The sequence below is a fragment of the Mustela lutreola genome, chromosome X (assembly GCF_030435805.1).
Source record: "Mustela lutreola isolate mMusLut2 chromosome X, mMusLut2.pri, whole genome shotgun sequence".
In the NCBI taxonomy this organism is placed as follows: Eukaryota; Metazoa; Chordata; class Mammalia; order Carnivora; family Mustelidae; genus Mustela; species Mustela lutreola.
Window position 1 is genome coordinate 131,866,068 of NC_081308.1, and position 24,131 is coordinate 131,890,198.

A 24,131-nucleotide genomic window follows, 5' to 3' on the forward strand; every position below is an offset into this window, starting at 1 on the left:
TCCTCACCTGTCTCAGGGAGAGTCCATCTATAGGAAAAAAAAAAAAAAAAAACCACCCCTGCAATTTTAAGCGGAAGGAAGATTAAAGCGGGGAGACACGAAGCCGGGCGTGTGGGGGACCGAGGGAGCAGAACCGCCCCAGCCCCGCCCCACTCCCGTGCCCAGCCGGTGGGAAGGGGGCGCGCGCTGGGGGCCAGCGGAGCTCCGCCCTACCGCCTTTCCTACTTGGAGCGCGCGCGCCTGGAGACACGTACAGCCAATCCGTGAAAAGGAGCGGCCGTGAGTGGCGTGAGCTTTGCCCAGTCATCTGCTGATCTGGCGAGCAGGCCTGCGCTCGAGCCAATGGTGGTGTGGGGCGGGGCTCGGGCGGAGGCGACTGTCACCTGATCTGCGGTGGCAGCGGCGGCCGTGGAGGTGGAGGCCGAGGCTGTGATGGCGGCGACGGCAGCGGTTCGGGCGCAGGCGGGGACGCGGCAGGCCCCAGCACTCTGGCAAATGCGGTGGCTGCCACTGTTGCTGATGGCGGTGGCGGCGGCGGAGCAGCAGGTGCCGCTGGTGCTGTGGTCGAGTGACCGGTGAGCGTGGCGGGCCGGGTCGGGCCGGGGCTGGCTGCGCTGCGCGCCGCGGCGGCTGAGCTGCCCTCTCCCGGCTCCAGGGCTGTCCTCAACGAGCGGCAGCCGAAGCGGGCAGAGGGGAACTGTCCCTTCCTCGGCGCCCATAGTGAGCCAGCGGGGTCAGGACTCGGGGCCCCACACAACACGATGGGAGCCCATGAGCTTCAGATCCCAAGCCATGTGCCCCCACTTGACAGCACCTCTTCTGTCCCCTGCCAGGGACTTGTGGGGTCCTGCGGCCAACACCCACGAGGGCCACATCACCAGCGACTTGCAGCTGTCTACCTACTTAGACCCCGCCCTGGAGCTGGGCCCTCGGAATGTGCTGCTGTTCCTGCAGGACAAGGTGCGCCCGCCGCAACCCTCTTTCCCTCAGTCATCAGGAAGAAGGCCCCTCCTCCCAGGACACTGAGGCCCATTCCCCAAAGGAAGCTTCAGTGACCTTGTCCCAACTGTAGGGACGTGTGACTCCTCTCTAGGGAAGGACTGCAAGAGATGTTTCAGTGGAAACGCTGCGGCCCTTGAAATGGCACTGACTTGATTGGGTGATAGCTGGGGGGTGTCAGAGGCCAGATGCCTACTGAGTACTGAGCACTTATCTGAGCTCCCCTCGTGGTGGGGATTATCAACCCTCTTTATAGATGGGAAGACTTATGTCCAAGGATGGTAAATGACTTGCTTAGGGTCACACAGCTGATGGGTGACAGAGTTGTGATTCTAACTTTAATGATCATAATAGAGATAATCGAAACATGATCATTTATTGAGTGTTTCATAGGCACAGTGCTAAGCTGATGTCATTATCTTGGTTTTACTGCCAAGGAACAGGGCTGGTAGAGGTGCGACCATTGGCTGCTGTTCCGTGGTTTATGGTTCCAGCCTGAGTCTGTCACACACACACACACACACACCCGACTTGTGCTCCGGGTTATAGTTTCCCTGCCATGCTCCTCTGCCTCCAAAGCAGGCATATGGCCCAGGAGGAGATTCTAGGGCATTCAGGAGGTTATCGAGCCTCTGCTTATTCCTTCCTTGGTGGTGGCCTGTGTGGCTTGTTCCCCTTGTGGTCTTGCTCCATTGGTCTGTGGGCAGATAGTGATGGTTATACTGGCCTGTACTCCTTCCAAGAGGTGGGAAATCATGTCATTAGACTGGAACTCAGTTTTCATTCTACTACTTCCCAGCCTTTGGACATGTGAGATAATCTGTGAATGCAGGTTCCTCATCTGGAAAACGAAGATACCAGAGACTGAGCAGTTCTTTTAACCCTTGTAAAACATCTATCTGGGGTTTCCTTATGGCATCCATCCATTCATTCGTTTGCCAGATACGGACTTCCCACTGGGTACTAGGTGTCAAATGTTGGGGACATAGCAGTGAGCAGAATAATCCAGGTCCTTGCCCAGAGGAACCTGACATTCTTGTGAGGGCAGCAAGTAAATGCTAAGTCGGTGTATGATACAATGTCAGTGCTACAGTTCTCAAAGAAGAAAGCAGGCCAAGGGAACAGAACGATTGGCGATGCTGTTTAAGATATAGTGATCAGGGGCACCTGGGTGGCTCAGTGGGCTGGGGCCTCTCTGCCTTCGGCTCGGGTCGTAGTCCCAGGGTCCTGGGATCAAGTCCCGCATTGGGCTCTCTGCTTAGCGGGAAGCCAGCTTCCCCGCCCCCCTCTCTGCCTGCCTCTCTGCCTACTTGTGATCTCTATCAAATAATTAAATAAAATCTTAAAAATAAAGATAGGGTGATCAGTCAAAGGTCACCGTGGAGGGATATCTGGGACAGAGCCACGTAGGTATGAGTGGAGGAGGGTTCCCGGCAGAGCGAATAGTAGGTAGAAAGGCCCTGGGCAAGGAGCTGCCGTGGCTGGAGGGCGCTAAGGGAGAGAAGGGGGTGGGAGGTGGTTAGCCAGGTAGCCAGGGGGTGAAGTGGGGGAAAGGTGCTTGCAGCCTAAATGTGGCAGGAAGCTTTGGGCAGTTTTGAGCAAGGACTACGGAGAGGACACGGTGGTGATTTGTGGGCTTTCAGAATGAGGGCTCAGGCAGCCACATAGGGTTAGGATTCCTGTCTAGAGGGGAGAGGAGGCTGGGCAAGTGTGTATACTAAACACAACGAGCAGAGGGAGACTGATTAAGATTGCCTCTGGGCCTAACTGGGACAAGCTGGAGGCGGCCGGGAGTTGGGGTGGGGAGCTGGAGCCGGAGGACAGCTCTAGGTTATGGAGGGGAAGGAATGCGGTCAGCTGCTGTGCTCCGGAGCATGTGGAAGACTTCAGTGCCTTCTTCAGCATATCCAACACCTTCACCTTTCTCCCCTCTTCTACCAAACCCAGGCAAGGAAGGAACCTCTTGCCCTCTTTTAAAAAGGGTCCTGTCCGGCCCGGACGTGGGCGGTGCTAGCCGCTGGAACCGGCGAGCGCGTTCTCTTTCTCTGACTGCTGCCCAGGGGATGGGACGTGAGGGGGAGCCCAGTGACTGTTCCTCACTGCCCCCAGCCCCTCCCCCAGCTTCCCAGTTCCCAGCCCAGTTCCTCATCTAATCCTAACGTTACCACAAGTCAGCTGCCCGCGGACTTCCTCCCAGCCCCGTGACCACCTGCCATGTTTTCTCACCCTACCAGGAGGGTGCGGGAAGGAAAAAAGAGAACCTTCCATTCCTCCACTGCCTACCCCCAAACAGGCCTTTGTTCACTCTTTTAACTTGACCCTTTGTGATTGTAAATGAGATTTTGCTGTCCCTGCAAAAGTGCGGGGAGGGTGTCTGCCCTGCCTGGGCCCCGGCCCCACCCTCTGAGGCGTCTTCTCTGCTTCCCCCTAGCTGAGCATTGAGGACTTCACAGCCTATGGTGGCGTGTTTGGAAACAAGCAGGACAGCGCCTTTTCAAACCTGGAGGTGAGAGTCCTTTCACAGCCAAGGACCACGGGGGCTGTCCTGCACTCCCTCCCCCAACACAGTAAATACTGTCCCCTTAGGAAACGGAGGTACTGGCTTTGGGGGCAGAAAGGCCTGAGGTTTCCCGGGCCAGGAATCTGGGGTGTTTTTTGACCTCGAATAAGATCCCCGGCGTGTGGGTGTGGGTGTCCCTTGCCAGATGGGGCCACCAGAGAGGTTTGGGGGCCGGCCCAGGCCCACTACTCCCTTGCTAACTCATCCTTCTGCCTCTCCCTGGCCCCCAGAATGCCCTGGACCTGGCCCCTTCCTCTCTGGTGCTTCCTGCTGTTGACTGGTACGCGGCCAGCACTCTGAGCACGTACCTGCAGGAGAAGCTCGGGGCCAGCCCGCTGCACGTGGACCTGGCCGCGCTGCGGGAGCTGAAGCTCAACGCCAGCCTCCCGGCCTTGCTGCTGATCCGCCTGCCCTACACATCCGGGTACGTCCCGGCCTCGGAGCCTGGACTGTGTCGAGGTGCCTGGCTGTGGTGGCACAGCCCAGCTCGAGACAGCCCTGCTCCTGTTCAGTACCTTGAAGCCACAGCAGAAGGTGCTTCGTGTGTCCGGAAGAGGCGGGAAGGGCCTCTGGTCAGCGGTGACGCAGGACTTCATGTCTGGCCCTCAGTGAGGCCTGTTGGGCTCCAGAGATGAGACAGGCGTGGACCCCGCTGGTTGGGGGCTCACTCCTCCAGCCGGGACGCGTTCACAGAGCAGCTGGCGGGGCCTTGAGTGTGACTGTGAAGCTGGGGCAGAAGGGGCAAGGGCAGGGTCGTGGAGTCGGCAGAGGTGCAGAGGGAGGAGTGAGCGTGGCTTCCAGAGCCCCCGTCTCGAGCGTGCTATTGGATGGGGCTGGTAGGGAAGGATGGCGGCCTGGAGTGGAGGGGAGGTGTCCCCAGGCGGCGGGGAGCTGTCTGCGTTGGCAGGGGCTCTAATGCTCTGCCTCTCTCCCATAGTTCAGGTCTCATGGCGCCGAGGGAAGTTCTCACGGGCAATGGTGAGTGAGGCCGGGGAGGGCACATATTTTCCAACCTCATTGAGTCCTTGGCCTCAGAGAGCTGCCTCAGAGCTCCTGAGTCACTCTGCGTTTCCAGGGTGTCCCTCCGGCCTCTCAGAACAACTGGCAGCTGAGCAGAAAGATGCGGACCCCCGGGCCTCACCCCTCTTTAGCTGGGCAGGGTGTTGGCACGCCTGGGGGCCTTCCATGGCAGAATGTACGGAGTCAGTCTCCATGCTGGCAGCGCAAAGCTTAGCATTTGGGGTTTAATAGACCAGCACCGTTTCAAAATCAGAGCTGAGGACTTCTTTTCTGCTATAAAAAGGACAGCCTTTCCCCGTGGAAGGGTCATTGAAAACCTATAAGTGAATTTGGAGTTTTCTAGATCCCTGTGTCTTTTCTCATTTAATGTAGTTAGGGCTTGGCCTTAGGGAGCCAACTCCTGAGGCCGCAGGTGTCCCCGGGGAGGCGGGGGTGGCTGGGGTAAGACGTACCTGCTGTTAAGGACCCTTGATGGAAACGAAAACACTGGTGAAGGTTGATGGAGCTAGCTGTGAAGGGCTCAGTGGCCCACCGCAGAGGACATGGCAGGTGCCAGGCGTGGGAGACTTCCGCCGCAGACACCGGTGGTCCCTGCCTCAGCGAGGTGATCCCACTGAACACCATCAAGAGAGGCCACTAATGGGGCACATGGCACGGCCCAGCCTCGGGGCTGCCATCTGTTGGCTGGCGTCGGGGTGTTCGTGTGAGGAGCCGCGCGTGACCTGGGTCTGGCCTCTCCCCGTTGCTCCTCAGATGAGGTCATCGGACAGGTGTTGAGCACGCTCAAGTCCGAAGACGTCCCGTACACAGCAGCCCTCACAGCGGTGCGCCCTTCGAGGGTATGTCGTGTCCCTTTCGGCAGGGCCCTGGAGGGAGTGTGGCTCTGAGCAGAGGGCCTTAGGGGGCCACTTTGTTCCCTGGGCCTGGGGGGGGGGCGAGGATGAACCAGAAAGTCCCGTTTCCTCCTTCCAGGCTACAGCTTTCCATCTGGCCTAGTGGGCCTTACGGGCTGCTGTGTTGGGACACTGTGTCCAAGGGTTCTAATTTGGAGACACTAGGAAGAGCTCAGGGGCGTAGGAAGCTCACCTCCCTGTTCATGCTGTTCATCTTCAGGAGCTCTTCAGGAAGCTCTTCCTGGCCGAAGGGCCTCTGAGTTGAGCAGCAGGACTGCAGGTGCTGGAGAGGGTGCTCAGCGGGGACAGGGAGGGCAGGTCACTTGCTTCTGTGCCATGCCCTCAGGGCCACTGAGAGAGGGCTTGTGCGTTGTCTGCGCAGGTGGCCCGTGATGTTGCCATGGTGGCCGGGGGACTAGGTCGCCAGCTGCTGCAAAAACAGTCGGCGGCAGCTGCCGTCCATCCCCCTGTGAGTTACAATGACACTGCGCCTCGGATCCTGTTCTGGGCCCAGAACTTCTCGGTGGCATACAAGGACCACTGGGAGGACCTGACCTCCCTCACCTTTGGGGTCCAGGAGCTCAACCTGACTGGCTCCTTCTGGAATGACTCCTATGCCAGGTAAGGCAAGTGCCTGTCACTGCAGGTGTTGGGGGGTTGTCACTGTGGGAAGCAGGTGGAATTGTGGGGTGGGGCTGGTGGAGGGCTCTTGGGATGGGGCCTGCTGAGATCTCTGCCTCTCCATGCCTTCTAGTCCTTGCCTGGACCTTTGGTTGTTAACACTTCCCAGTCACTGGGGAACCTGACACTCCCCCCGCCCCACCCCTGAACAGCCTCAGGGTGACAGCCAAGGGTGTCTGCCAGGACTGAGTTAGTTCAAGGGCTTCTGTAGCCTCCCTTGGTGAGAGAGACCACCTTTATCCCCGAAGTCCAATCTGCGCATGTCAGCAACCCCAAGGCGGGGAGCTGAGAGGAGGGCAGTGGGGCGGGTTCAGGGCAACCAGAGGAAGGCGCACTTAGCTGCAGGGGGGGTTTGGGTGCTGGGTTCCGACCTAGATGGGATAGGACCTCAGTTTTCTCATTTGTCAGGTGGGGACGCTGCCTCTTCAGGTGGCTGTGAGGTCCTGGGGCAGCTTAGGTAGCGTAGACCTGAGGAACTTGCTCAGCTGCTAGGTGCTAGGGGCCCTCCCAGAGCCCAACAGCTCACCTCTTACTCCGGCCCTGCAGGCTCTCGCTGACCTATGAACAGCTCTTTGGTACCACAGTGACATTCAGGTGAGTCCGAGGGTTGGTTGACATGTGGGCGGGCTGGCATGGCTCCGGCCTTCCCAGCTGCCTGACACCCCACATGGCTTCCCTCAGGTTCATTCTGGCCAACCGCTTCTACCCAGTGTCTGCCCGGCACTGGTTTACCATGGAGCGCCTGGAAATCCACAGCAATGGCTCCGTGGCCTACTTCAATGCCTCCCGGGTCACGGGGCCCAGTGTCTACTCCTTTCACTGCGAGTATGTCAGCAGCCTCAGCAAGAACGGCCATCTCCTCGTGGCCCGCTTGCAGCCCTCACTCTGGCAGCTGACTCTTCAGGACTTCCAGGTGGGACACGGTGCAGGGCGGGGGTGGAGCTGGCAGGAGGCAGGGAGTAGAGAACCGAGGAGTGTTAGCGTCTCAGGGGCTGGGCCTGGGCTTGGGAATGGGGAATGGGAATGCAGTTGAGAGTCGTGTCCCCACAGTGCCCCCTCCCATGTGGACTGCCTGCCACCTTGGGAACTCACTGGGTCTCCCTGTGTGTGGGCCACACGCTCCTTTGTGTCCCTCCCAGATCCAAGCGTTCAACGTGACGGGCGAGCAGTTCTCCTACGCCAGCGACTGCGCGGGCTTCTTCTCCCCCGGCATCTGGATGGGGTTGCTCACCTCCCTGTTCATGCTGTTCATCTTCACCTACGGCTTGCACATGATCCTTAGTCTCAAGACCATGGACCGCTTCGACGACCACAAGGGCCCCACCATCTCTTTGACCCAGATTGTGTGATCCTGTTCCTGTGGGGGGGGGGGGGTTGCGGGCATGATGGCGTCCAGGTTGTTGCTTTCCCACCTCGAGGCACACTGGACTGAAGGGCTTCCCCTCTCCCTACTATAGCATGAACCCCCACTTCCCCTCAGCCTGTCTTGTTCCCTGTTCAACCCACTGAGGGGCTTCCCACCCCCCACCTCTATCAACAAGGTGTACATATTCCTCGTAGATAGGAGACAGATCCTCCAGGCCCAGTCGCTGCAGGGGGAAGAGGACATGCGTTCTGGGCCCCCCTCCTGCCCCTTCTGTATTCTCATCTCTGTGTCTTCTCCCCTTGCTGTTTATAGTGCTTTTGTGTAGCAAAAGCCCCCACCTCAGCCTTTATGGGGCTCCGTGCAGTAGGTAGAAGCTGGACGTCCCCTGCGTTTGGGGGTTGTGGAAGTACTATTTAAGTGTCCTGCTTGGCTGGTGTCATTGTCTTTTGGTGATGTTGTGCTAATAATGAGCAGTACACTAGGGTTTATCTCTGTGGCGTGAGAAGGAAGGGACCTGCACAGCAACTGGCCTGGGTGTGATCATTGGTTCTCTGGCCTATTACTGCCAGGTGCCTGGCAGGAGGCTGGGTTTCTCAGTGGTTTCCTTCCTAATAAAGACAGGTTGCCATGCTCATAGGACTCCTGTCACTCATTTTGCACAGGGCGCGAGGGGAAGCGCTGGGCTCAGGGTTGCGGGGACAGTTGCCCGGATGTAGCTGTAACGCAGCCAGGCCAAAGGGAAGGCCGGAGGGTCTTCAGCAAGACGGGCCCCTAACTGGCGAGGGTACGGAAGGGCTGCGGCGCGCGGGGTGGGGGAAGAGCGGGGCGCCCAGTGTCCCGGGGGCGTGGGGAGATCGTCGTGACAATAGCCGGCTTCCCACCCCGAGGGGAACGCCCCCGGCTGCCGCAGCGGCGCGCGCCCGCCGCGCCCAGCCTCCTGGGGGGCGGGGCGGACGGGTCGCGCGCGGCTCCCGCGCACGGATCCCTCGCGGGCCGCAGCACTGGCCTCCGGCCGCCCCGCCCGCCCCGCCCCTCTCCAGTCTACTCAGGGCCCTCGGCGAGGGACGCTGCCCGCGGAACCGCGCTGGAGCTGGGACCCGGGCCCGGGCCACTCCTCCTGGGAGGCGAGTCGGGGAGGCGGTGGCCCCCGCTGGTGCGGCGAGACGCGGGGAGGGGCCGGGACTCTTTGACGAGGCGGAGGGGTCAAGCGGCGTCGGCCGCCGCCATCTTTGGTTCAGTGCGGCGGCAGCGGCGGCGGCTGCTGTGGTGAAGGAGGAGGAGGAGCGACGCGCGCTGGCAGCTAGGCCTGACCATGGACGAGGAATACGATGTGATCGTGCTGGGGACCGGTCTCACCGTAAGTGCGGCCTCGTTGGCTCGGGACCCCGCATCGCCCCCTCCTCCCTGCGGCGCTGCCGCCCCCGGCCGCCGACCCCATCTTCCCGTCACTGCAGTCCTCGGTGCTGCCCCCTCGGCGCTTGAGTCTCCCAAAAAGACAGCCCCGTGCCCGACGCCGCCCCCACCTCCCCCGCCCGCGACATGGTTTTTCTTCACGGTCGCGGCCCCGTCTCCGAGAAGCGGCCAGCTACCTAGCCGCCCCCTCGACTCTCCAGGGCCGACCCCCCAGTTCTCTCCCCCACCCCGGCGTATTGGGTCCGAAGACGCACCCCAAGGCAACCCGAGGTCCCCTCTCCGCGCCCCTGACCCCGCCCACCCGGCCCCTACCCATCTCCCGCACGCAGCATCCTCCCCATCCTGCATCCCCCCCCCCCCCATCCTGCGCTAATTCTGGTGGGGATGAAGTACAAGGACCCTGGGTAAGGGTGTCTTGCCCAGTTGGGCCCTCATCCTGTGTTCCTGGCTTCTTATGGGGCCTGGGGACCCAGGGAATGTTCCAGAAGGAGCAGCAGTGGGGCCAGTGAGCACATTCCCACTACCCCACCATGGTTTCCCATGGAGATTACAGGCTGGGTAGTATTTGCAGCCTTTGTCCTTGGCCTGCGGACAGTAACTGGTGAGGGTGTTTATCTTCCTCTTCCCCAAAGCCTGTTGGACCACTCCCCTGGAGAGAGTCCTCTTCTTCAGTCGGGATGCAGAAGGCCCTCCCTTGGCTGCACAGGCGCAGGGTCAGAGGCTCCTGTCCTTTGAGGAAAGAGCAGCCCAGGGTGGGGCCTGAGATTGCTGGCGGAGCTCAGCCTTTCTTCACTTCCCGTTCTGGTGCCCTTCACTGTCAGTCTATCTCTTCTACGGCGCATTGTGTCTTTCCTGCCTTTTCTCGAGGCCCTGTGTAGGTACAGGACTGTCTTGGCATGGTGGTTGCCTGAAGAACATTCCTGTGTTTGGCGGACACTCTTTTTCTCAGCGACTTCGTTATTTGTCTTCTGTTGTTCAGCCCTTTGCCCAGCAAAGTTATAAAAGACTCTGGTCAGACGAAGCTGTCATCCCTGATCTTAGGCGAGGCGGCCGCCAGGGGTGGAAGGAGCTTTCTTTGGAGCAGAGGCTCCAGCTTTGCTCTCTTCTTCTCAGGTTTACGGTGGGGAACAGATCTGGGCCGCTGGTGGGGAGGCAGGGAGGTGGGAGTGCAGCGAATGTTGCCCTCTTCCCCAGGAATGTATCCTGTCAGGCATCATGTCTGTGAACGGCAAGAAAGTGCTGCATATGGACCGGAACCCCTACTATGGGGGCGAGAGCTCTTCCATCACACCGCTGGAGGAGGTGAGGCTGCTGGGCCTGGGCCCATCTCCCATTAACCTCTCCCACAGGGGGCAAGGGTGGCTCCCCAGGTTTGCTGGGAAGGAGGAAAGGGGGTGCAAGGGGGCAGGGGCGGGAGAGGGTGGTCCTTGAGTGCTCTCTCTCTGTTTCTCTTGCTTGCAGCTGTATAAGCGTTTTCAGTTGCTGGAGGGGCCCCCTGAGGCGATGGGCAGGGGCCGAGACTGGAACGTTGATCTGATCCCCAAATTCCTCATGGCCAATGGTGAGAGAGATGAAAGAGGTGTGGGGGGTGATTAGGGCGACCAGACGAGGGTCAGGCTCCAGAAAAGGGGCAGCCGTACCAGCTAGGGAGCTTCCGTTAGGGAGCTGTGCTGATGTTGTCCCCACCACCACCCCACAGGGCAGCTGGTGAAGATGCTGCTGTATACAGAGGTGACGCGCTACCTGGACTTTAAGGTGGTGGAAGGCAGCTTCGTCTACAAGGGTGGAAAGATCTATAAAGTGCCATCCACTGAGACTGAAGCCTTGGCTTCCAGTGAGTACATGTTCTCTGAGCCAGAGAACCATGGCGAGGGGCAGAACAGGGTGCCCCTTGCCCACGGTCACGTTCCCTGTGCAGTACCCCAGGCCCTTTTGCTCTGTCCTCCCTCGGTTGCCCTGAGCCTCACAGTGGGTGCCCAGAGGGAAGTCCACGCGCTGGGGAGGGGACGCATGGGTGCTTGCTCTTTCTGAAGGGACTTCAGCCTCTGACAGGGGCCGCACTTGACCTGTGTGAAACAGCCCCAAGTGTTGGAGCTGGGACAGTGCTCCAGGCTTGTCCAGTCCAGTCCCCTGGTTGTACTGGTGGGAAACAGGCCGTGAGGAGCAAAATGGTTATTTGAAGGTTACACGGTGCTCAGCGACACAACAGCAACAAAACTCAGCTGAGAGTTGGGGCATCTGCTTTCTTGGTCGGCTTGGTGGGAAGGAGAGCTTCGTGTTCTGTGCTGTGAAGGTTCTTCTCACACCTTCCACAGATCTGATGGGCATGTTTGAGAAGCGGCGCTTCCGCAAGTTCCTGGTGTTTGTGGCAAACTTTGATGAAAATGACCCCAAGACCTTCGAGGGTGTTGACCCCCAGAGCACCAGCATGCGTGACGTCTACCGGAAGTTTGACTTGGGCCAGGATGTCATCGACTTCACTGGCCATGCCTTGGCACTCTACCGCACTGATGAGTGAGAGGAAGCTGGCATGGCAGAGTGCCCCTCGTCTGGCCTGCGCCCTGCCCCCCCCCCATTCCTTCGTGCCTCCCCCTCGACCCACCCTGCATATTTCTACTCAGCCACATGCCCGTCCTTGGCCTTTTTTGTTTTTTTCTGTGCATTTATTTGACCCGTAGTCTTCCCCAGGCCATAGAGGGTGGTGGGAAGGCTGGCCTGGTGCTTGGGTGGGGGTGGGCTGGGGGTGCTGCTGCTGGAGCCTCTTCTCTTGACGCTGTCCCCCCAGCTACCTGGACCAGCCCTGTCTCGAGACCATCAACCGCATCAAGTTGTACAGTGAGTCTCTGGCTCGGTATGGAAAGAGTCCTTACTTATACCCACTCTACGGCCTTGGTGAGCTGCCCCAGGGCTTTGCAAGGTGAGGGCGTGGTTCTTTTCTGTTGACAGTACTGAGTAGGACCAAAGCCAAGAATGGAGATGGCACCCTTGAGCATTTCCATAGCAAGTAGCAATTGTCCTTTCCCGTCCTGGTCTGACTGACTTCATACTGCACCTTGGTGACGGGGCGGGGGGCGGTATGCTGCAGCAGGGGCTGGAAGTGCAGGGTGGAAGGACCAGGCCTGCAGCAGGGCTGGCTTGGCTCCCAGCCCGAGTCAGGCAGCTCCAGGGCTGGGCCTGGGGCCTTTGAACCTCGAGTCAGAGGGCTTCTCCAAAGACCTTCGTTCTGTTCCCGGGCCATTCTCATGAGGAGCTGTGCCTTTATGCCACCCTCATACTGGCCCTTTGCAGAATGTTGTAGGTGGAAGCTCCAGAGAGGAAGGAACACTCCAGATTCAGTCCTGAGTCTGTGGCAGGATCAGAGCAGGGAAGAACTGCCGGTCACCTGAGCTCTGCCTGCCCAGGACTGCCTTCTCTGTCCCCCCAGTGCTGGTGGGGGGAGGGCGCGGTGGCACCAGGCCGTGCTTCCCCCTGGGCAGTGGAGTACACCATCATTCTCCGCACCGCAGATTGAGTGCCATCTATGGAGGGACTTACATGCTGAACAAACCAGTGGATGACATCATCATGGAGAATGGCAAGGTGGTGGGTGTGAAGTCGGAGGGAGAGGTAAGCCTTCTGCACAGCACAAGCATGATGGCCTGGGTGGCGCTTTTGGCCTTCTTAGAGGCCCCCTTCCCAGTGACTGTGGCTCTGCTGTGACTGCTGCTAATCAGGTCTAAGAGCCTTGGGCTGGGGGTCAGAGCTGCAGAAGAAACCCGCATAGCCATTTCTGTCAGTGAGAGGCATTTCCAGCCCACTTGCTGTGTCAGGGGTTCGGGGAGTGCTCTTGGGCACGGTGTCTCAGCAGAAGGGTTTTCCCAGCCCTGCATATGGGGGCCCACCTCCCCGAGGTACGGAGCGAAGCTGTGTGTTACAGGAGGGGCAGTGGTGACTGCTCAGAGGAGTGTGGTGCCAGCCCTCAGCATGGACTCGGCCCCACGACCACCGAGGGGAGTGTCTGGATAGGCCTTCTGGTGTCTTCACAGGTGGCCCGCTGCAAGCAGCTGATCTGTGACCCCAGCTACATTCCGGACCGAGTGCGGAAGGCTGGCCAGGTTATCCGCATCATCTGCATCCTCAGCCACCCCATCAAGAACACCAATGACGCCAACTCCTGCCAAATCATCATCCCCCAGAACCAAGTTAACAGGAAGTCAGGTAGGTCGAGTCCCATGTGACTTCTTCCACTGTGTTCTCTGTGGGGCGGCTCTGCCTCTCCCCATCATTCTGGGGGCTGTCTGCTTGATTCCTAAGAGCAGGGAGCCGCCTAGCAGTCGCCAGGCTTGGCGCCCTAGCAACTGGCTAGCTAGGACTCCACTCTGTGAGGGTGGGTTTGGGTGGTGCTTGCTCTGCGGGGCTGGGGAGGGCTGGGCAGGTGGGCTCGAATTGAGCTGAGCTTCCAGGAACCCTCTGGGCCCGTGTTAACGGAGCGCTTTCTCGTGGGCAGACATCTATGTGTGCATGATCTCGTATGCGCACAACGTGGCTGCACAGGGCAAGTACGTCGCTATCGCCAGCACCACAGTGGAGACGGCGGAGCCGGAAAAGGAGGTTGAGCCGGCCCTGGAGCTGCTGGAGCCCATTGACCAGAAGTGAGGGGCTGAAGGGCTGGGGCTGAGGCTAGGGGAGCGGAGGGAGCCAGGGAGCTGCAGGGGGTGGGGAGACCAGGTTGAGTAAGGCTTGTCGTGAGGTCTTTCCCTCCGCTTGTCTGCCCCTCAGGTTCGTGGCCATCAGTGACTTGTATGAGCCCATCGACGATGGCTCGGAGAGCCAGGTAAGTGGGCGTTCTTGGCCCTGGCTCCTGGTTGCCCATCCAGGGCCCCTGCCCGACTCACCCTGGCCCGGGGCTCTGGATGTTTCCAGGTGTTCTGTTCCTGCTCCTATGATGCCACCACACACTTTGAGACGACCTGCAATGACATCAAAGACATCTACAAGCGCATGGCAGGCTCTGCTTTTGACTTTGAGAACATGAAGCGCAAACAGAATGACGTCTTTGGAGAAGCTGACCAGTGATTGACGACCCCCCCCACACACCCCAGCCCTTGGTACCCTCTCCCCTGACCTAAGTCTGTTCTCCTTGAGGGCTGGGGAGATGGGTGTGGCTGGGCGCCCCGGTTTCCGGCATTCTCTGCTTCCCCCACCACGTTCTACATTCCTGTCACCCACCTCATTGATTCACTGACCAAATCCTTAACCTTAGCGACGGTTCAGGAGACAGGGGGTTGGATAGCATTCCCTTATTCTGGGAAAAGAGGGTTCTTTTCCTTGTGTGTGTCTCTTTCCCCTCCACTCCTAATTCTTCTGCTCTGTTTGGGAAGAACATGGAGGAAAAGCTTACTTCTGCCCCCACTGCTCTTACCCCTACTGTAGTGGCCTTTGGAGATGCCCCTGCCTCCCCCCACCAACTCTTGTGTGTGTTGGAGAGAAGGGGCCCTCCCAGCACAAAGTTGCATCCCCTGCCCCCCCCTTGTTAATTTATTCTAATTTATTAACTTTGGCCCACCCAATCTGAGAAGGGAGCACTGTGCCTCTCACCAGCGGCCTTCTGGTGAGGCCTGGGAGGGGAGAGGGCTTGGGTGTGGCCCGGTTGGAGGTTGATCCCACGGTTTTTGTTTCTTGTTTTTGTGTTTGTGTTCTCTGGCATTTGCTGAGAAAAAAAAATGTGAGCAAAGCAGAAGGAGGTGGGAAAATGGATCTAAACCCCAGTATGCCCTGCCCCACCCCACAACCTTTCCCTTAGTGGTGGGAAACCCTTACCTTGCAAAGTGAATGTGTCCCCTTCCCCCAATCTCTAGTGTATTTCACAGAAAACCTCCCAATAAAACTGTGTTGAAACCTGGGCCCAGATCTTCAGTTTTATTTCCCCAAAAACTGGGCAGTGGGTGGGGCCTCGGCTCCTTGGGCTGTTCCATTCTATCAGTTTCAGACTTCGGTTTAGCTCTACTCCGGATAGGTGTGAAAGGTGACTGCCTTCATCAGGGAGTTAGCTCCTGAACCAAAGAGCCACATGCAGGCAAATTAGTGCTGACCTGTAACCCCTTGGGGTCAGTGTGGGGAAATAGGGGGAAGGGGGTCTGGCCTAGGGTGGGGGTGGAAGTGCAGGGGCCAGGGTCCTTGTCTCTAAGTCGAGGAGGCAGAGGGCACTCGGGCCCAGGTTCATGGCCAGTCTTGGGTGGGGGAGTCAAAAGGAAGGAGTGGGAACCAGCATGGCACAGGGGCGCTGGAGTGGGGTGTGGGTCTGGCCTTAGGCTGGGCTCAACATTAAGGAAGTGGAGGGTCTTGGTGGCCCAGGTTTGGGGTCAGCAGGATGAAGGCGAACTGGGGAGCCAGTCTCGGGCCAGGGGTTAACGTGGAGGAATTGATGGGGGAGCCAAGGAAGCCAGGGACCCATCCAGCCTTCGGAGCCGGCGGGGCGGGGCAGGCCGGGCGGGGCCGGGCGGGGGCGGGGAGGCCGGGCGGGGGCGGGCCGGGGCGGGGCGAGGCGATCACGCGTTCCCTGGTGCCCGACGTCACCGCGCGGGCGTCAGCTGACTGCTCGGCTGCTGCCGTTTGCCGCCGTTGAGACTCCACCAGGCCGCTGTCGCTGTTACCGCCGTTGCCGCCGCCGCCGCCGCCGCCGCCGCCGCCGCCGCCGCCGCCGCCATGGCTCAATACAAGGGCGCCGCGAGCGAAGCGGGCCGCGCCATGCACCTGATGAAGAAGAGGGAGAAGCAGCGCGAGCAGATGGAGCAGATGAAGCAGCGGATCGCGGAGGTGCGGGCCAGGCCAGGGCGACTCGGAGCACGCGCGCCACCCGCCGCCCCGGCCTCCCCGCGAAACCCGCGGCACGCGGGACGCAGAGCCCCGGTGGCGAGCCGTGGCGGGACCCCTGCTCGCCCACCTCTGGCGACGGGCGCAAGCGGTCCGGCGACAGTGTGCTCATCTGTAAAATGTGCCCAGGAGGCTGAGACGAGCTAAGCCTGTGACAAGCCTCCGGGAGTGCGAAGCCGTAGTCAGGGGTTGCGTTGGTGGCATTTGGGCTCCCCTCCTGTACACTGCATCTTTGCCCTGGCCCCCCAGGCTCTGGGAACGAGGCCTGCGCCCTGATCCAGTGGATGCCAGGGAGGTCAGGTCCCATGGGCCCTGGCCAGTCCACTGGCTATTGAGCCTCATAACAGAGCCCTTTGCCCCGGGCCCAAGGCAGGGTTCACCGTCTGGGCTTTAGTGGATGGCTGGTGGCGGCGGGCTCTCAGGAAGCAAGTGTTCCTCTGCTTGGGCCTTTTGGGGAGACTCGTCTGAAGAGCAGGCTGTCTTCGGTACTGGGGCAAGCCAGCGCACGGAAGCAGCTGCACGCCAAGGCCCGCCTCGACCTTACTTCCCCCTGGTGGCCCAGCCATGCTGTCGCAGTGTGGACTTGCATTCTTCCGCTGGCCCCCTCCTTTACAGGCCACCAGCCAGAGAGGGACCTGTGTGGTACCAAGTGGGGCGGGGCTGGGATGCAGTGAGGTCTCATGAGGGAGCAACATTGCTCAGCGGGGGCACTCTTCACTCGCTCCTGTCACCTCTGGCTTGGGTCTCCACCTTCAGCTTCAAGGCTGGGTAGGAAAGACACCAAAGGGAGGTGGAGCCTGTGACCCCAGGCCACTGAGGGAGCTCTGGTCCCCAGCAGGAGACATGGAGGGGCCGCAACAGCACACCCCACTTAGCATCCTCAGCACTGGAAGTGCCCCCCAGAGCCCTGGGGACCCTTCCAGTAACCAAGGAAAGAGGAAATATCTTCCCCGAGGTCACATCACCGTGAGTCCAGAGGCAGACCTGGGGCGAGAACCCAGGCCCCCGCTTCCACAGCGGGGTGGCGGCTGGCCCTCACCGCTCCCCTCGCGCCCCAACAGGAGAACATCATGAAATCGAACATCGACAAGAAGTTCTCCGCTCACTACGACGCCGTGGAGGCGGAGCTCAAGTCTAGCACCGTTGGTGAGTGACCCTCGTGTGGGCCACCCTCTCCTGGCCCCAGACGCCTGCTGCCTTGCTGACTGTGGTGCCTGACCCTTGCTCGTCTTGCCGCCCCTCCCAGGTCTCGTGACCCTGAATGACATGAAGGCCAAGCAGGAGGCCCTGGTGAAGGAGAGGGAGAAGCAGCTGGCAAAGAAAGAGCAGTCGAAGGAGCTGCAGCTGTGGGTTTCGGCCCCACCGGCCACGGGCCTCCCCTCCTGGCACAGCTCGGGGCGGGCCGGGCCCTTTGCCCCTCCATGGCTAGGGTGGGGCGAGAGGGAAGCCTGCCCAGGGGCGGGAGGTGCCCCGGGCTGGTAACCAGCCCCGGCCCATGCCATGGAGGCCCCACACGGAGCACAGGCGGACGGCTCTGGGGCAGAGAAGGAGCCTCGGGGTGGGGCCGTGCGGCCTGAGGGCGCCTGTGCCCCGGCAGGAAGCTGGAGAAGCTGCGAGAGAAGGAGCGCAAGCAGGAGGCCAAGCGCAAGATCTCCAGCCTGTCCTTCACCCTGGATGAAGAGGAGGAGGCGGGCGACGAGGAGGAGGAGGCGTACGAGGAGGAGCTGGAGAGGGAAGGTAAAGGCTGCTTGCAGGGCCCGGGCTCTGGCATGAAGCGCGCCCGCCACCAGCCTCGACGGCCGCTCGGTTTGCGGTCCTGCAGCTCGCGCGTCGGGCCGGCTCCGAGGGCCGAGTCTGCAGGGCTGTGTCGGGGAGGGGCAGAGGCATGCGCGCGGCTCTGGGCAGGGGCCTGAGGTCCTTGGTGTAAGAGGCGGCCGCCCGTCCAGGAGCCTTCGGGAGCTGCCCTTCCCAAGCGCCGCGAAGCATGGACTCGCGGAGGTCGTGAGCCTGCTCGTGTCTGTGCTGCTCGGTGGCCAGCGAGCGCGCAGCTCATGTGAGCAGGACACCAAATTGTCGATTTTGTTCGATCAATTTCAGGGTAAACTGACGCAGCCACAGACATTCGGGGGCTACTGATTGGACAGTAGAGGTCTCCGCCAAGGGACAGAGGGGTGTCGGGCTGTTCGGGAAGGCTGGGTAGCAAGGCGGAAACCAGTGTGGGGCCCCCGTGTGCCTCCACCGAGGCAGACAGATAGGGGCAGGGCCTTGGAGTCCCATAGGTCCGTAGGTGCCCTGCTGAAGGGCCTGGGGCCACCTCAGGACTGGGGTAAGTGCCCAGTGGTGGGGACGGTTGAGATGGGCCTAGGATGTGGAGAATTTCATGAGCAACCCGAGGGACTCGGGGTTGTGGAGAGATGGATAGAGTCAAGCGCTGAGTGTGCCTGGAAGCCGAGCTGGCAGGAGGGGACACGTGAAGGCCTGGGAGTCTGGGACGGTGGGCCCGGGCTGCTTTGGAAAGTGTGGTGGCAGGGAACTGAGGCAGGGCACAGCAGGGCACGGCGGGGTGCGGTGTGGCCACAGGCCCAGTCTCCTGGCCTGGACGGGAGTGGCTGGCACGGTCGGGAGGAAAAGTCTGCGCCCCCTGGGGTCTCGTGTGCTCCCTGTGCAGCGGTGAGGCACCGGAGAGGACCTCAGTGGCACTTATCAGTAGTAAGTGTGGAGGGACACACGGTAGCATCACGACCTGTGCATCTGTGTGGCAGGGACCACTGTTTGGGACAGCATCGGGACCTGGGGGAAGGCTATTAACATCCCTGTGGGTTGTGAGGGCTTCCTCCATCCCCCCACCCCCGTGGTTCGGTTTTGTGGGCCCTGCGATGGGGCACTAGTGTGGGATTCTCTGGGTGATTGTAATGGGCAGGCAGGCCCTGCCGCGGCAGGCTGGAGTGTATGCTTGTCCGTCAGGGCCCCAGTTTTCCAAAAGGGCTCTTAGGGGTCTGTGAGACCCTTTTAGGGGGTCTGCAAGCTCAGAAACATGTTCCTGGTTGTGCTAAAGCATTCTGGGCCTCCCGAGCCTGCAGCGTGATAATGTCATCACCGCAATGGCTCACAGCGTGCGGCCTTCCTGCTGCTGAGCCTTCAGTGTCACTCAGGCTTCATCTCAAGTTCGGTGACTGTCAGTGGTTATCGCCCCGCAGATGCGAGCCCTCCGGGGTCCTCCGTGACTGGTGACAGTGCTCACGGGCACCACACACCCACCGTGCTTGTTTTTCACGTCCTCGCTGTGGAGACCAAGTTGAGTCCCAGCTGCGGGCGAGCCGGGCCCGAGTGCAGCGGGCCTTTCCCTCTCCCTGCTCCCTACGGCTCCAGTGTGGGCCCTGTGGGACCCGGGGCTTCGGTTTGCTCGCTTCTTTTGGTGCTGCACAGGCTGGCCCTAATGCCCTAAGTTCCCTGGGGCACTTCAGGCCGCAGCTGACGGGGCAAGCCCCTGGTCCCCAACCTTCTGTCCAGCTGCTGGTGGTGGAGACTGACGTCAGGGCCTGTGGGCAAGGCTCGGGCTCCCTAGTGTTGTCAGGTGGTGCCAGAGGTTCTGGGAAGCCCCTGATGCCACGGACGCCCGTGTTTGCTTCTGCTGCAGAGGTCACCACAAAGAAGAGGAAACTGGGGAAGAACCCTGATGTGGACACCAGCTTCCTACCTGACCGAGACCGCGAGGTAAAAGCCGCCTGCCCCTTGACTCGGCCCCCCTAGTGGCCTGGGGCTTCCCTCCTTCACCCGTGTCCTCCCCAGGAAGAGGAGAACCGGCTCCGGGAAGAGCTGCGGCAGGAGTGGGAGGCCAAGCAGGAGAAGATCAAGAGTGAGGCCTGCTGAGCGGGATGGTGATGGGGAGCCGGCCCTGCTGCTGCCGCGGGGCTTCGGGGCAGCGCCCCTAGCTCCCGGGAGCTGGCGGAGGCCAAGGGCCAATTCTGCTTCCCAGGTGAGGAGATCGAAATCACCTTCAGTTACTGGGACGGCTCTGGGCACCGGCGGACGGTGAAGGTAGGCGGTGTGGGCCGTGCAGCCTGCTTCCCAGGCTCCTGCGGCCCAGCCTCCCTCGTTCAAGCCTGGCCCTAGAATTTCACAGGTCCTTTTCCTGTGAGTGGTCCCTGAGGACCCTGGAGGGGGCAGGCCAGCGGCCCTGGACCCTCGTCGGGGGGAGCCAGGGCCTCCAGGGTCCTTGGCCGGGCCTTCCAGGCCACTGCCTTCTTGAGGGCCCCTGCCCAGGCTGCCGCGTTCTGTCCCCTGCCGCTTGCTCTCCTGGATGGTGGCGTTTGGGCCGCTCCTGCAGATGAAAAAGGGCAACACAATGCAGCAGTTCCTGCAGAAGGCACTGGAGATCCTGCGCAAAGACTTCAGCGAGCTCAGGTGCGGGTGTGCGGGTGGGGCTGAGCGCGGGTGGTAGGAGCACTGTGGCCTCCCGGCCCCGGTTCTGGAGAACTAAGGGGTGGCCGGGTCCCCTGGTGGGAGGGCAGCCTGCTGGGCACGGGGATCCTGAGAGAGTGGTGCCGAGGTGGGGGTGGAGGACGGCGGGCGCTGGTCCCTGGCTCACTGCCTGGCTCCGGCTCTGGCTCCGTGGCCCTACTCGGGTGGCCGCTGCCACCAGCTCACAGCCCCTGCCTGCATCCGGCAGGTCGGCGGGGGTGGAGCAGCTCATGTACATCAAGGAGGACTTGATCATACCCCACGTGAGGCTCTTCTCTTCCTCGGAGGCCCCGGGTGGGGGCGGGCAGCGTGGGGTCGGGGGGCTTTGGAGTGTCTGGGGGCTTCTTGAGAGGGGCCCCCGTCCCAGCCCGGGTCATTGGCTCAATCCAGCAGGGCCTGTGGGCAGGTGGGCGGGAGCAGCTGAGATGGATGTTTCTAGCCATGCTTTCCGCTCTCCGCTCCTAGCACCACAGCTTCTACGACTTCATTGTCACCAAGGCACGAGGGAAGAGCGGTAAGTGCGCCCCCTTCCGCGTGGGATCCCCAGGCCTCCCTCGGCCCCTCTAGCCCCGGAGCAGCCGCATGATGGTCTCGGATGGCTGCGTTCTCTGCAGGGCCGCTCTTTAACTTTGACGTTCACGATGACGTGCGGCTGCTCAGTGATGCCACCGTGGAGAAGGATGAGGTGCGGGGCTGCAGCGGCGCGGGGCGGGGGAGGAACAGTGGCAGAAAGGAGAGCTCGGGGTGGGGGGCGCCCCCTCTCCCGCCGGCGGCCCAGAGCCACAGGGCCCTGTCCGTGCGCCCCCCTCAGTCCCACGCAGGCAAGGTGGTGCTGCGGAGCTGGTACGAGAAGAACAAGCACATTTTTCCCGCCAGCCGCTGGGAGCCCTACGACCCCGAGAAGAAGTGGGACAAGTACACGGTGAGCAGCCCCCTCCCCACAGGGGGCCTTGAGCTGGGGGAGGGGAGCCAGCCGGCCTTCAGCCCGCTCAGTCCTCTTGTTCTCACCCCAGATCCGGTGAACGGTGAACCGTGGTGCTGAGCGCCATGGCTCCTCCAGCTCCAGCTGTCCTCTGCCCCCTCCCGGGGTCTCCAGGACTCCAGGCGCCCCCCCACCCCCTCCCCACTTCCTCAGCCCTGACCTGACTGACTAGGGAAGGGAGCAGGGAGCTGGCGACCCCTGCCACTGGTGGTGTCACTTTTATGAGAAATAAATGCGCACGGCAGAGTTGTTTTAAACATTGCTTATGGAGGTAAAATTCACCATTTTGATCATTTGATTGGGGGGTACTTAGTTCACTCACAGTGTTGTGCGACCATCATCTCTGTCTATGTCCAGATCATTTCTGTCGTACCCCCGCCAAGGAGACCCCGTGCCCATTCACAGCCTCTCCCCCAGCCCCTGGTACCCCCTTGTCTGCTTTCTGTCTGTATGGATTTGCCTATTCTGGAAGTTCCACATAAATGAAATCATGCACTGTTTCTGGTCTTCGTATCTGGCTAGAGAGCACGTGTTTGTCTGCTGGGGGCGGGAGCATGGGAGTCTGCCTAAGGGGGTTGTTCGCAACCCGCCGGGGCCTGGGCAGGCACTGCCATTGGAGCCAACCCACTCTCTTCAGGACACCCATGTGACATCGTGGTTGTCTGTGGTGAGTGGGAGGGGTCCTCCCTTCCCCCAGGCCTTTGGGCTCCTCTTCTGTCTCCTTCCTGCCCATTCCATAGGGGATGCGGCTGTCCTGTGGCTCGCGGCCCCCCTGCACCCATACCACAGCTCTGGAAACCCACCTTTGCCCTCCTGGAGCTGCGCCCTTCCCAGCCTGTCTGCCCGGTGCCTGCGCGGGAAGGCCGCTGCGGGTGCCCCATGTTGTCATGGCTCCGAGGGGGGAGGTCTAGCTTGGGGCTGGTGCTCCTGCTCCCCACCCTTGCTTTAGCAGCCAGATCCCCCAGTTCCCTTCGGGTAAGCTGAGGCAGGCAAGTCCCATTCTAGAAGGCTAAGAAAGACAACCTGATTACTCCCTGCTTCCATTCTTCCTCTCGCCTAAACCAGAGCAGAGGGAATGGGCAGCCCCTGGATGACAGCATCCCAGGTCTGGGTCTGGCCCCCCGCTTTGGCAAACAGATGGAACAGTGGGGGACCCCACAAGGGACGGAAGCTCCTGTGCCCTCCTCCCCCCATGGGCAGAGCCCTGTGTCCCCTTCAGATGCAGCATGGGTGATCCTGGCCGGCAACCAGGAGCTCTCCCTCGGCCTTCCCGGCCCTGTGTCTGGGCAGAGCCATCTGGTGTCGTTTGGAGGAGGGACCCAGAGAGCCTGGACATGAGCACCTCCGTGGCACAGCAGGGAATGGGTCGCCAAGCCTGACCCCTGGTCCTGGTTGTGGGGGACAAGTCTGAGGACCTCAATGGGGCCTTTTGTTTGGCACTGGGAACCCTGGAGAGGGGATCATCTGGCCTTCTGCACCAGAAGAGTATGCTTCTCAAGGAAAGGGAGCCCCTCTCAGCTGGCTTACCCAGTTGAAATGGTTGCCAGGGGAACTGCGTTTGACCCCATAGCTTCTGGAAAACAAGCTCCATAAGGCCGGGTCTTGGATCCTGGCAGGGAAGGACCTGGCTCGGAAGCACTGTAAATCTACGGGGGTTGGGTCAGGATCCAGGGGCAGGGGTGTGGGGACTGTAAGGGGAGGAGACTCACTTCCTTCCGAGCCAGGCCAGTGAAGGGACATAGCCTTGGTGGGGGCGGGGGCTGAGAGAGGCGCCCCCTTGCCTAAGTAGGGGTGGTGGGTGTCTGGCCTCAGGTTTGGTGGGCACAAGCCAGAGTTCCTGTGGGGACGGGCTGGGCTAGCGCCGGGTACCCTCTTCCCGGGACTTTGGCCCCATACAAATGTGGAGCTCAGAGGGCAGGCTGCAGACAGAAGCTGGGAAGCCGTCAGACTCGGGGACCACGTGAAGTCACGGAACTTGGCGAACGGTCACCAACACTTCTGGGGAGCAGTGGGGCCGGCGCTGCGCCAGGCCTCATTCCTGGGCTGTGGGGGTGCGGTGGGGGCTGAGCAAGCACGCGGGTGGGTGTGAACAGCAGACGGAGACGACACACGAACAAGCAACGTGCAGACGGGCCTCTCTGAGGCCCCGGCGCGGTGGCTGACAAGGGTGACAAGCGACAACCCCAAATGGAGGGTAGAGTGCTCCAGAGGGTCAGCGAGTGTGAAGACGCCGCAGGCAGGTCCGCGGAAGGCGCTGGAGGGCAGAGAGGAAGGCCAGGGCTGTGAGCTGGAGGGGTGGATGCTGGATCTTTTCTCGTTTACCTTGACCGGTTCTGCAGAAGCCAGGATTCCGCCTGGTTCACATGGCAGCAGCCCCGGTGGCAGCAGCCCGGGTGGTGGTGGAGACACCCTGTCCCTGGCAGCCCTCCCTGCCCAGTTCCCGCAGTGCCTCAGGCAGAGAAGCGTCTCCCTGTATCTGTGCAGGCAGGGCCTCCTTATTCTTTCCTTTTAAAGCAGCAGAATTAATTTTCCAGACATTTTGCAACCCCCCCGCCCCCAAGCCCAGGACATCATCACTCGCCCCCAGGACACATGCAACCCGAGAGAGAACATGTGTTCTCCCAATGTAGGGTTTTGCTTAATTTTTAAAGACTTTTTTAAAAAAGGTACTTTTATTTTCTTTTCTTTAAAGATTTTATTTATTTATTTGACAGACAGAGATCACAAGTAGGCAGAGAGGCAGGCACAGAATGAGATGGAAGCAGGCCCCCTACTGATCGATCCCAGGACCCTGAGACCATGACCCGAGCCGAAGGCAGAGGCTTTAACCCACTGAGCCCTCCAGGCACCCCTAAAGACTTATTTTTTATTCTAGAGAGAGAGAAAGTGAGTGAGAGGGAGAGG

General features: G+C 60.9%; 3 protein-coding genes across 4 annotated transcripts; all 3 read left to right on the plus strand.

Annotated features, from left to right (window-relative positions):
- Positions 1 to 372: 372 nt before the first annotated feature.
- Positions 373 to 8,153, plus strand: ATP6AP1 (ATPase H+ transporting accessory protein 1). Its single transcript, XM_059156879.1, has 10 exons — positions 373 to 575; positions 834 to 960; positions 3,431 to 3,505; positions 3,790 to 3,983; positions 4,497 to 4,537; positions 5,333 to 5,418; positions 5,855 to 6,093; positions 6,700 to 6,747; positions 6,835 to 7,066; positions 7,293 to 8,153. Exons 1-10 carry the CDS (start codon positions 433 to 435, stop codon positions 7,500 to 7,502), a joined length of 1,395 nt encoding a protein of 464 aa, XP_059012862.1. The 5' UTR covers positions 373 to 432; the 3' UTR covers positions 7,503 to 8,153.
- Positions 8,154 to 8,736: 583 nt separating this feature from the next.
- GDI1 (GDP dissociation inhibitor 1) lies at positions 8,737 to 14,814 on the plus strand. The gene is made up of 11 exons (XM_059156880.1): positions 8,737 to 8,876; positions 10,127 to 10,234; positions 10,394 to 10,493; positions 10,632 to 10,766; positions 11,248 to 11,446; positions 11,718 to 11,849; positions 12,439 to 12,538; positions 12,958 to 13,129; positions 13,419 to 13,563; positions 13,691 to 13,745; positions 13,835 to 14,814. Exons 1-11 carry the CDS (start codon positions 8,832 to 8,834, stop codon positions 13,985 to 13,987), a joined length of 1,344 nt encoding a protein of 447 aa, XP_059012863.1. The 5' UTR covers positions 8,737 to 8,831; the 3' UTR covers positions 13,988 to 14,814.
- Positions 14,815 to 15,484: 670 nt separating this feature from the next.
- FAM50A (family with sequence similarity 50 member A) lies at positions 15,485 to 21,727 on the plus strand. Of its 2 annotated transcripts, XM_059156881.1 has the most exons (13): positions 15,492 to 15,727; positions 16,846 to 16,930; positions 17,031 to 17,130; positions 17,382 to 17,521; positions 19,422 to 19,498; positions 19,574 to 19,640; positions 19,761 to 19,822; positions 20,112 to 20,188; positions 20,454 to 20,508; positions 20,711 to 20,759; positions 20,860 to 20,930; positions 21,057 to 21,167; positions 21,259 to 21,727. In XM_059156881.1, the coding sequence occupies exons 1-13, from the start codon at positions 15,617 to 15,619 to the stop codon at positions 21,265 to 21,267; spliced, it is 1,014 nt and encodes a 337-aa protein (XP_059012864.1). In that variant the 5' UTR covers positions 15,492 to 15,616; the 3' UTR covers positions 21,268 to 21,727. The 2 variants fall into 2 exon arrangements, with proteins under 2 accessions (XP_059012865.1, XP_059012864.1); XM_059156882.1 differs by lacking the exons at positions 20,860 to 20,930; positions 21,057 to 21,167; positions 21,259 to 21,727 and having other exon boundaries at positions 15,485 to 15,727; positions 20,636 to 20,748.
- Positions 21,728 to 24,131: the final 2,404 nt, after the last annotated feature.

Coding starts and splice junctions, on each gene's coding strand:
- ATP6AP1 (XM_059156879.1), top strand. CDS start 433: ATGGCGGCGACGGCAGCGGTTCGGGCGCAGGCGGGGACGCGGCAGGCC. Junction 961..3,430: donor TGCTGTTCCTGCAGGACAAG/GTGCGCCCGCCG, acceptor GCTTCCCCCTAG/CTGAGCATTGAGGACTTCAC. Junction 3,506..3,789: donor GCGCCTTTTCAAACCTGGAG/GTGAGAGTCCTT, acceptor CCTGGCCCCCAG/AATGCCCTGGACCTGGCCCC.
- GDI1 (XM_059156880.1), top strand. CDS start 8,832: ATGGACGAGGAATACGATGTGATCGTGCTGGGGACCGGTCTCACC. Junction 8,877..10,126: donor TGCTGGGGACCGGTCTCACC/GTAAGTGCGGCC, acceptor CCTCTTCCCCAG/GAATGTATCCTGTCAGGCAT. Junction 12,539..12,957: donor GTGTGAAGTCGGAGGGAGAG/GTAAGCCTTCTG, acceptor GTGTCTTCACAG/GTGGCCCGCTGCAAGCAGCT.
- FAM50A (XM_059156881.1), top strand. CDS start 15,617: ATGGCTCAATACAAGGGCGCCGCGAGCGAAGCGGGCCGCGCCATGCAC. Junction 19,641..19,760: donor CAAGCAGGAGAAGATCAAGA/GTGAGGCCTGCT, acceptor TCTGCTTCCCAG/GTGAGGAGATCGAAATCACC. Junction 20,189..20,453: donor AAAGACTTCAGCGAGCTCAG/GTGCGGGTGTGC, acceptor TGCATCCGGCAG/GTCGGCGGGGGTGGAGCAGC.